Below are 10,573 nucleotides of genomic sequence, written 5' to 3'. Positions count from 1 at the left end.
CTTCTCAACTTTTAATATGCATTTTTCTACTTTGCCTGCATTGCACAGCATTCAGGATCTTAATTCCCCAACCAAAGATGGAACCTGTCCCCTTCAATGGAGGTGTGGAGCTCTAACCACTAGACTGCCAGGGAATTCCCAATAAGCATTCTTTCTGACCTCTTATGTGAAAAACGTTTTCAAAGTTTGGTTTTTTGTTTTTTCCTCAACAATTGCCTGTACTTGAAGTATCTTGCATGCTCTGCTTTTTTCTTCTTGAATAATTGAGATAGTGAACTGAATAATTTAACTGAGTGTCACTAATATTAACTGAATAAGTGTCATTAATATATCAATAGATGGTCTTTTGTTTCCAATGAAAATTTTGGTTTCAGGGGTGTTTTAAGTGTGTATCAAAACATCAAAATGTACACCTTAAACACATGCAGTGTGTATGTTCAGTCAATTATACTTTTATGAAACAAATATTCAAAACTTGTCACTTCCTAATAATTTTACTATGTTTTACTATTATCTGAGTCCTACAGATTATTGTAGTCCCTGGAGTTAGAATCATGGACTTCTAGCAACTCTTTCCAACTCCATGTTCAGTGAAACCATGTTGGCAGTTTGATATTGGCTAAAGTGAGAGTATTTATATAAAGGAAATTGGCAAACACTACAAACCAAGACTTAATTATGTTTTTGAAAGCCTAGGCTTAAGAATATATAAACAATGCAGATTAAACTTATAAAAGTATATGGTGTATGTGGTAATTACATTGTACAGAATGCATAAAAATTCAGGAACAAAAATGAGCTGATTATTTATTAATAAAAAGGTAAATAATCACAACATAAAAAAGTAAAATGAGGGGAAAAAAAAGTAAAACAAGTATAGATATAAACAGATATTTCACCAAGAAGATATACAGATGGCAAATAAACACATTAAAAAAAATGTTCAACACCATGAATCCTTATGGGATGTAACTAAAATTAGTGTTTCCTTACTAAAAGGGTAAATTCAAAAGACTGACCGTATCAAGTACTGGCAAAAATGTGGAGGCATTTTACATAAACCTGGTGGGTATATAAAAAGCAAACAATGATTTAAGGTCACCATTTAGCTGTTTTGTAAGTTAAACATTCACCTATTCTGACTCAGGTATTACACTCTGGGTTATTAACACAAGACAAGTGAAAATACATACATACAGAATTACACAAAACTGTTCTATCAGCTTTACTTAGAAGAGTCAAAACTGGGAGTAACCCAAATTCCCTTAACCAGACGAATGAATAAACAAATGGAATAAGCATAGAAAAGATACTTAGTTCAGCAATAAAAAGAATGAACTATTTTTATATAAATAATTGAAGAATCTCAAAATAATTATGAACCATGAATAAAATCAGAAAAAAGTAAACACTTTAAGAATAAAATCATATATAATTCTAGAACACACAAAACAATCTATTGGAAGGTAAATCAATGATGGCCATAACTTACATTATTGTGATTATGATGAGGTTTTCTTGGTTTACATGTAAACTTTAAATTGCATACTTCAAATAGACACAGAATATTGCATGATGACTAGAATAAAAATTTATAAAATGGTTCAAAGGCAAAATATAAATATCCCACTCTTCAGAAAATCCGGCTTGGCCATCCTATATTGCCTCTCTTTCCTGATGACCTTGGAGGGGCAGCCTTACCTTAGTGGTAGCAAATACTGATAAGTAATAGATTCCTTCTCACCTGAGTTAACAGGAAGGCTGGCTAGTCACAGAGCCACACTGTGGACTAAGGGTTCTCCTTTCTCTCTGTTTGTTTCTCTGCCTGTGGCAAGGGGCTTTGGCTGAACACCCCAGAGAGGCTATAGGAATCCAGAAAACCAATAGCTTATTTTCTTTGACAATGACCTCAGCCACAAAAGACACACATGCCTGGAGGCTGGCAATTTCTGGACATCTGTGCACACTGATACTGCACAGTCACTGGCGCATCTGTTGATACAACTGGAGAAAGGGCACACTCCACCTACTTCACTGCAGTGTCCTCTGCTCCAGGGTACTTTACCAAGAGGGTTCCCCCCAGCCCTGTAGTCTTACAGTGGCACTACCTAGTGAACTCTGGGGATCAGGGATGTGGTTCTTTCATAGGTTAACTGCTAAGCATTATGTGATATTCACTATGAATAACAATTCATGTTCCCAGAAGTACTAGAGGTTGTCACAACTTCCTGGCTTCCCAGGGTGTTTTCTGAGCCCATAAAAACAAAACAACAACAAAAAAACCCCCTAATACACAGTCCACAAATCAGGACCCCAAAGCTCTGCAGTCTTTCCTAGGAGACTTTGGGTAATAATGTACTTACATTGTGCCAAAACTAGAAAGAGAGCTCTATTTTTCATTCATACTGACATGTGAAGCAAACAATGCACCTGACCCCCATGAAATCGGTGCCACCCTCAATGCTGGTAGAGCCGAGCTGTCTTCAGATCACCTCACACAGTGAATAGAACCCCCAGACCAAAAGGGGCTTAATATTAATGCCTTTATTATTGCAAAGTGCAAAGTAACATGAGGCATGCAATTCCCAGCTTGGTTCCTCCAGTTCCTCCACACTTGGAGGTTGAGAAAATCCAATTGAAGTGTCACTAGAAACTAACATGTCCCTGAAAGTGCAGGCCTTTCTGTCAAGTCACCAAAAGAATTCAGACTGGGTCCACTGGGCCCAAACTGAATGAGGTTCACACCCTACTGTGGAAATGAGAAGGGAAGGAGGATGCCATAAGAGCTAAGACTACTCATTATTTCCATCCCCTAAGGGGATGGGACAGAGGTCAGCTTACCTAAGCATGTTGGGAGGTAATTTTTGTACACTGTGGACCTGCCAGGTGATACAGATGAAAATGAATTCTGCCACAGAACTGGCAGTGACATAAAGCTGGTGAGGGTCCTGGGAGGTAAGAAACCATAACACAACTCCTAAGAGATTCTCACATACCTGGAACTTTAGGGGAATGCCCCTACTGAAGATTTTCTGATATAAGAGCTTTAATTCAGGTAGATGGCTCCCTCACAACCTCTTTCCTCCAGTGTAATTATACTAGAAGTAACTGCATCTGCTGGCACATCTAAGGCCTTTCACTAGGGTGAAGTCTCTAGTATTAAATGAGGCCATATTAGCAGCTAACAGACTGCCCACATTCACTGCACTCTTAAGATATATTTCATTGTGAACTCTCTAATGCTGAATGAGGCTGGAACTTTGGCTAAAGGATTTTCCACTGTCCCCAGACTCATGAGATCTTTCTCCAGGGTGAATTTTCTGGTGTTCATTGAGGTTAGATTTGCAATTAAAAGATTTCCCACGTTCTTTTCTCTGATGAGGCCGTTCTCCAGTGTGACCTTTTCGGTGGTAAATGAGGCTAAATTTTCGGCTAAAAGATTTCCCACATTCATGACATTCATAAGGCCTCTCTCCAGTATGAATTCTCTGATGTTGAATGAGGATGGATCTTTGAGTAAAAGATTGTCCACATTCTGCACAATCATAAGGCCTTTCTCCAGAGTGAACTCTCAGGTGGTTAATGAGGTTAGATTTGCAGCTAAAGGATTTTGTACATTCCTGACACTCGTAAGGCCTCTCTCCAGTGTGAACTCTCAGGTGGATAATGAGGTTAGATTTGCAGCTAAATGATTTTCCACATTCCCTACACTCATAAGGCCTTTCTCCTGTGTGGATTTTCTGATGTGAACTGAGGCTAGAGCTTTGCTTAAAGGATTTCCCACATTTACTGCACTCATAAGGTCTTTCTCCTGTATGAAGTCTCCTGTGATGAATGAGGGTGGAGCTTCGGCTAAAGGATTTTCCACATTCACCACACTGATGAAGCCGTTCTCCACTGTGACCTTTCTGATGTTGAACAAGGTTGGATCTTTGACTAAAAGATTTTCCACATTCTTTGTACTCATAAGGTTTTTCTCCAGTGTGAACTTTCCTGTGGGTCTTCAGGCTGTTGCTTCGGGTAAAGGATTTTCCACATTCATGGCATTCATAAGGCCTTTCTCCAGTGTGGACTTTCTGGTGCTGAATGAGATTCCACCTTCGGGTAGAGGTTTTTCCACATTTGCTGCACTCGTAAAGCCCTTCTCTAGTGAGGACTCGTTGGTCCTCAACAAGTGTGTCTGTGCAGTTGAGGATTTTTTTGCCTTCTCCCCAGTTCTGATGCCTTTCCCCACTGTGAAAGACAGCCTCACACTCATTACTGTTGTTTGAGTTCTCATTAGTGTGAGTGACCGGTTGATGGAAAAATCCCATGCTGGCTAAGTCGTCTTTCCTTATTCCCTCAGAGAAAAAGGATTCCCCTGACAGATGGGTTCTGCAGCTCTTTATAATCAAGGCTGTGTCCACAGAAGTTCTGATGGGTATTTCTCTAATGTGTTGTCCCTGGTATTGCTGAAGGTTGGCAGCAATATAGAATCGATTCCCACACGTGTACGGTTTCTGCCCAAGATGTACTTCCTGATGCTCAGGCAAGTGAAAATTATCTCTCAAGACTGGGCCACACTTCTCAAAGGGCTGGCCCTTCTGGGGACATGAATCTGCCTTGAGAGTCTTGATCTGTGACACTCCTTCTACAGAAATGCTTTTTTCAGAAGGTGCTCCCTTATCTTCTGCTCCATGCCAACAGCCTGAAATTAAAGAAGTGATGATGAAGTACATATTAACCTTTTTGAGAAGGCATCACAAAAGTAACTTGATACATCAAAGAATCAGTCCATGAAACTGTTTTCAGGAAAAGGAAGTTGGGGTCACCTTAAAAAAGCAACTTCTGTACACCACTCAGTCTCTAAGGTCACAGAATGGTACAGGCCTCAATAGGCACAGGACACAAAGAAAGGCCCAGCGGAAAGGCACATGCTACAGATCATTCTCTGTCAATGGCCTTATTTTTGGGCCATGACACCTGGCATGTGGGATGCAGGGATTGAATCAGTGCCCCCTGTAGTGGAAGCACAGAGTCTTAACCACTGGACCACCAGGGAAGGCATGTCAATAGCTTTTAGCAGGATTATACCTGCTACTGACATGTGATGCTGTGCAGAAGTCTATTTCAGGTCCAGAAAAATCTGACTGGAACAAAGGTTAACAGGTGTTTAAGGATTTTTATATAGGTGCATACTTCAGAACACTACAAAGGGGTAAAGCGCTGAGGAGGGAACAGTGTGAGGAATGAGTAAGGTAAGCAGTCCAGAGAGGTAGACAGTAGCTCTCAGCTGGAGTCAGAATAAAAACGACTAATAGAAATGACAAGTCAGTAAAGTGTCAAAAATGGAGAAGGAAAGATGGAGGTGAGCTTGGCCACTGGCAATGGCACCAAAACAGAAGTAAAACAAGAGAGATTCTTGATACAACTTCAACCAAGCCCTGAAGTCATGTCCTCTCCCATCTGCTATTCATCTGGGTCAGGTGCCCTCTGGGCCCATCTTGTGGAGAGTGGAATCATATGCATCCTGGGAAGCACAAAAGACTCTTCCCCTAGCCCCAGCTGAGCTATCGTATGAGAGCTGGATGATACAACTCCAAAGGGAAGGACAGGACAAGTCAGCAGCCAATACTAGCCCAAAAAACTCAGGACACAACAGATCACAGAAAGCGTATTTCAAATATTACAAATAGTACCTATGGACACAACAAAAGAGTGTCAGAGTAGTAAAGATGGCAGAGTAGTAAGATGCAGGAGTAAGTAAGCAGGAAGATGGCAGAGTAGTAAAACCAGGTGTTTTCCCACCTAGACAACTACTACAGTGGTAGAATCAGTCTGATGTAACCACTTTGTAATGCAAAATTGCTTTATGTCATATGGTGCTCTTACTATTACTCTGACATTAAAAAAAAAAGCACGCAAAGACACTAAAAGAAACCTACAGGGCAATATATTTGATGATAATCAGTGCAAAATTAATCAATAAAATACTAGCAAACTGTATTCAGCAGCACAATAAAAAGATGGTATGCCACAAACAACTGGGAGTTACGTCTAGAATGCCAGGATGACTCAACATACAAAGTTTGATCAATGTAAAATATATCACTTTAACAGAAAGGAAAAAAATGTTACCATCTCAGTCAATGTACCAAACACATCTGACAAAATTTAACACCCTTTTATGATGAAAATACTCAACTATGAAACTATGAATAGAAGGAAACTAGCCTAACATAACAGAAGCAAAAAATTAAAAACCCACAGCAAATATCAAACTCAATAGTAAAAGACTGAAAACTATTTTTCCAAGATCACAAATAAGAAAATGCCAGCTTCCAACACTACTATTCAACGTACTATTAGAAATTCTAGACAGACCAATTAGGCAAGAAAGACAAAAGTCATCCAAAAGAGAAAAGAAGGAAGAAATCACCACATCTCATGAAATCTTAAAGATTCCACCACAAAACTGTTAGAATAAATTAAGTTAGCAAAGAAAGAGAATATAAAATGGAAAAAAAACAGTTATATTTCTATACACTAACAAGCAACAGGAAACTAAGAAAACAATTCCACAAATAAAAGTATTGAATAAATTACCAAATTTAACCAAGGAGGTAAGATTTGTTCATTAAAAATTACAAAACATAGCTAAAAGAATTACAGACAATAAATGGAAAAACTTCTATGTTCATGGATTGGAACACTTAATATTGAAGATGTCAAAACTATCCAAAAAAAAAAAAAACCAAACTATTCACAACATCTACATGTTCAATGCAATCCTATCAAAAATCCAGTGAGAATTTCTGTGGTAATAGAAAAATTCTTCCTAAAATTCATATGGAATCTCAAGGGACATGAAGTAGCCAAAACAAACTTGAAAAAAGAACAAAGTTGGAGGAGTCACACATTTAAATATCAAATACCACTGTAAAGCTACAGTAATCAAAACAGCGTGATACTGGAATCCAGGCAGACATATAGACCAATGAAAGAGAATAAAGAGCTAAAAAATAAGCTTGCTCACATAAGTTCAAACAGTTTTCAAAAAGAAGGCCAATACCATTCGAAAAGGAAAAACAGACTTTTCAACACATGATGCCGGGAAAATTGAATATCCACATGCATGAGAATGAAGTTGCATGGTACATAAATTAATTCAAAATGGATCAAAGATCTAACTTAACAGTGACAACCACAAAACTCTTAAAAGAAAACATAATGGAAAAGCTTCAAGACAACTGCATTTAGCAATGATTTCTTACATATGACATCAAAAGCACAAGCAACAAAAGAAAAACAAACTGGACTTCATCAAAATGAAAAATTTTGGTACATCAAGGATGCGATGAACATAACGAGGCAACTCATAGAATGGGAGAAAATATTTGCAAATCACATATCCAATGAAGGGTTAACACTCAAAGAGAGAATTCCTAAAACTCAACAACAAAAATCAATCAACTTGATTAAAAAATTCTCAAAAGACTTTTTGAAGAGACATTTCTCCAAAGAAGATAAGTAAACAATAAGCCCATGAAAAGATGCTCAACATCATTAGTCATTAGAAAAATGCAAATCAAAACACAATGAGATACCACTTCACACTAATAATGATTATTACTCAAAGAAAGAAAAAAGAAGTGTATGCAAGAAGAGGAGAAATTGGTACCTTTGTGCAGCTGCTATGGAAAACACTATGGTGATTTTTCAAAAAATTAGAAAAAAAAAAACTATCACAGATACAGAAATTCTTGTTGTGGGTATGTATATACCTAAAAGAATTGAAGCAAGGACACTAAAAGAAATCTGCACACCTATGTCATAACACCATGATTCACGAGAAACAAAAGGCAGAAGCACCCAACTGTCCACTGATGGAATACTGAGTAAACAAAAATCTGTACATACAATATTATTTAGTCATAAAAAGGAAAGAAATTCTGACACATGCTACAACATTGACAAACCTTTACCATATTATGCTAAGTAAGCCAAACATCAAAGGAGAACTACTGTCTGATTCTACCTACGTGAAACACTCAGTCAAATTCATAGATACAGAAAGTAGAATGGTGGCTGTCAATGGATGGAAGAAGTCAGTGATTAATGGGTATGGAGTTTCAGTTGGATGATGAAAAAATTCTATGGATGCAGGACTGTGATGGCTGCACAATGAGAATGGACTAAATGCCATTTAGTCCATTAGGCAAATGTTTTGTATATTTTGCAACAACAAAAATAAAGTAAAAAAAAAAAAACACCTAACCAAAGGATCTGTAAGAGGTACTTACATTTGTGTAAGCAGTGACTATGTAAGTGACTACACTTCCAACACAGTCAGAAACAAATGTGAGCTATAGGAATGAAGGGTGTTATACTAGGGTGCTATGGTGCTAGAGAGTCACCCAGCGAGGCAGACGGCAAGACATGGGGGTCCTTTAGGCTGACAAAACAACAGTGATACCAAACTCTTCCCTGGGAGGCTTTGGGGCAGTAGGTGCTGTGGTGACACGGATGAGAAGGAGGCGAGCACTCAGCCCAGCCCTTGTAAACACAGCACAAATCCAGGCCACTAGGGACACACCTGCCCCTGGAGAAAAGAGAAGCAGAGCTTGGCCCAGGGCACAGGGGCAGGTAGAAGAGCTTACCCAGTGAGGATGTAAGTGCAAAGTTCTCCAGCATCACATCGTGGTACAGGCATCTCTGAGCCTCATCAAGGAGAGCCCATTCCTCCCAGGAGAAGTACACAGCCACATCCTCAAAGGTCACACTGCCCTGCCAGGACACAGACAGATGAGACCATCAACTGCCTCACTTCTGAAGACCCACAAGCCACCTCCTCGCACATCTACGCCATCTCCATCTTCCTCCTAAGAGCTCAGAAGAGATTCCCGACCTTGGTGTCATAGCTGCCTGCTCTCTCCTCACTCTCCCACTAACTGCTCTGTTCATGCTGCTGTCCACTCTGCAACCAGTGGAGCCTGTAAAGACCCAGAAGAAATCACCTCCCTCATCTGATCCACACCTCCCACTGCCTCCAGAATAGATGCCCGACTTCACAGACAGTCATTCCAGGTCTGACTGCTGCTCCCCACAGCCAGTTTATTTTGCCAGGAAGGAAGACCTGCAATTCCCTGAACCAGCTTAGTCTCACCTCCAAGCACTTCCTGTTTTTGTGACAAGCTTCCACATCTCCTTCTATTGGTGGCCTGAAAGGGGAACCCTTTCATGTAACACTTAAACTGGACTCAGGACCCTGAGCTAGGATTTTCCAAGATCTCCATACCCAAGGGCTGGGAAAATGCCAGGTGACAAGTTTCATGACAACCCAAATTTGGAGAAAATTTGAGGGCTTTCCTGGTGGCTCAGACAGTAAAGAATCTGCCTCTGATGCGGAAGATCTGGTTTCGATCCCCGGGTCGGGAAGATCCCCAGGAGAACGGAATGGCAACCCATTTCGATATTCCTGCCTGGAGAATTCCATGGACAGAGGAGCCTGTCGGGCTACAGTCCATGGGGTCGCAAAGGGTCGGACACGACTGAGCGACTAACACAGTGTTGCGACCAATGAGGGTAACCTCCACTTACCCGATTAGGTTCTAAAAGCACCTCTGCAGCCATGGAAACCTGTGGGAAGAGGAAGGTCTTAGAGGGATGTGATCCTAGCAATTTTCCAGGGGCTCAGGCCTCCACTGCACACCTGGCGGCACCCGAACCAAGTACCTGGGGCCGAGCGTCTAACCTCTGTACTGACTTTCAGCAGCTGTGTGTCCTGTTCCCTGCAGACATCAAATGGGCTCCCGGGTTCCCGGTCCTCCCGCCTCAGTCGGACCTTCAAGCCTCTGCACCTGGGGGTCCCTCAGCCTGTCACCCTCTCCCACGCGCCATCACACTGTCCGTCAGACACAGGGCCCCACACACGACCGCCTCACCGCCTGTATCCCGGGGCCGGGGCTGCGGGCACGTGAGGATGCTTCCCACACTCTGAGCTTTAGTGTCCGGTGGGTCGAGAGCGATGCGGGCCCGGAGGACGGCTTTTACCTGAAGCAGGTCGCTCAGGGCAACCGCCGCTACGAAGCCGCTGGGCCTGGTAAATCCTGGCCCGGACTGACCCGGCAGCAGCGTCTCCAGGCCGCCCCGCAGGCGGCGACGTGCCCGACTTTAGAACCGCCTCCAGTCACTGGGTAAAAGCCTCTTCTCGCGCCTTCCGTTACTTCAAGCCCGATTCTACACACTCGGCCTTAGGACCCAGGTAACAACCGAAAAGACCGCAACGAAGACACCGGAAGTCCCGCCTCACCATGTCCCAGAAATGCTGAAACTCTGGGCGCTCATTGGATAATCTTAGCTGCCTCTCAACGCGTGGCTTTCTGGGTAATGGAGTTCCCGCTGCCACACAGGCTGGCTGGAGGGGCGTGTTTGCTTGAATCTCCCCTGGAAAGGCATCAAGCAATCTCCTGGGCGGCTGAGAGCAGACCGCCCTGTTTTTCTAGGTCGGGGATAGGCTTCGCTTCCTCTTAAAGGGGCGAAGGCCAATTTCTGCAGAGACCGAAGTGCATTTCGAAAGCCTTAATGAGATCGA

The 10,573-nt window shown here is 41.8% G+C and overlaps 1 protein-coding gene across 1 annotated transcript; it reads right to left on the bottom strand.

Annotated features, from left to right (window-relative positions):
- Positions 1 to 781: 781 nt before the first annotated feature.
- Positions 782 to 10,373, bottom strand: LOC109572193 (zinc finger protein 211-like). Its single transcript, XM_070771907.1, has 3 exons — positions 9,580 to 10,373; positions 8,640 to 8,766; positions 782 to 4,687 (listed from the first exon to the last, which is right to left on the bottom strand). Exons 1-3 carry the CDS (start codon positions 9,610 to 9,612, stop codon positions 3,237 to 3,239), a joined length of 1,611 nt encoding a protein of 536 aa, XP_070628008.1. The 5' UTR covers positions 9,613 to 10,373; the 3' UTR covers positions 782 to 3,236.
- Between the last annotated feature and the right edge of the window lie 200 nt (positions 10,374 to 10,573).

The sequence above is a fragment of the Bos indicus genome, chromosome 18 (genome assembly GCF_029378745.1).
Source record: "Bos indicus isolate NIAB-ARS_2022 breed Sahiwal x Tharparkar chromosome 18, NIAB-ARS_B.indTharparkar_mat_pri_1.0, whole genome shotgun sequence".
Taxonomy (NCBI): Eukaryota; Metazoa; Chordata; class Mammalia; order Artiodactyla; family Bovidae; genus Bos; species Bos indicus.
Note: the sequence above shows the minus strand (reverse complement) of the source record. Positions and strands in the feature narration are given on the sequence as shown.

Bases quoted from the DNA above. Each gene is read 5' to 3' on its own strand.
- LOC109572193 (XM_070771907.1), bottom strand. From the start codon at position 9,612: ATGGCTGCAGAGGTGCTTTTAGAACCTAATCGG. The intron at 8,767-9,579 runs GTAAGTGGAGGT...GTGTCCTGGCAG, and splicing joins TGCTTTTAGAACCTAATCGG to GGCAGTGTGACCTTTGAGGA. The intron at 4,688-8,639 runs GTAAGCTCTTCT...CTTTAATTTCAG, and splicing joins TGCACTTACATCCTCACTGG to GCTGTTGGCATGGAGCAGAA.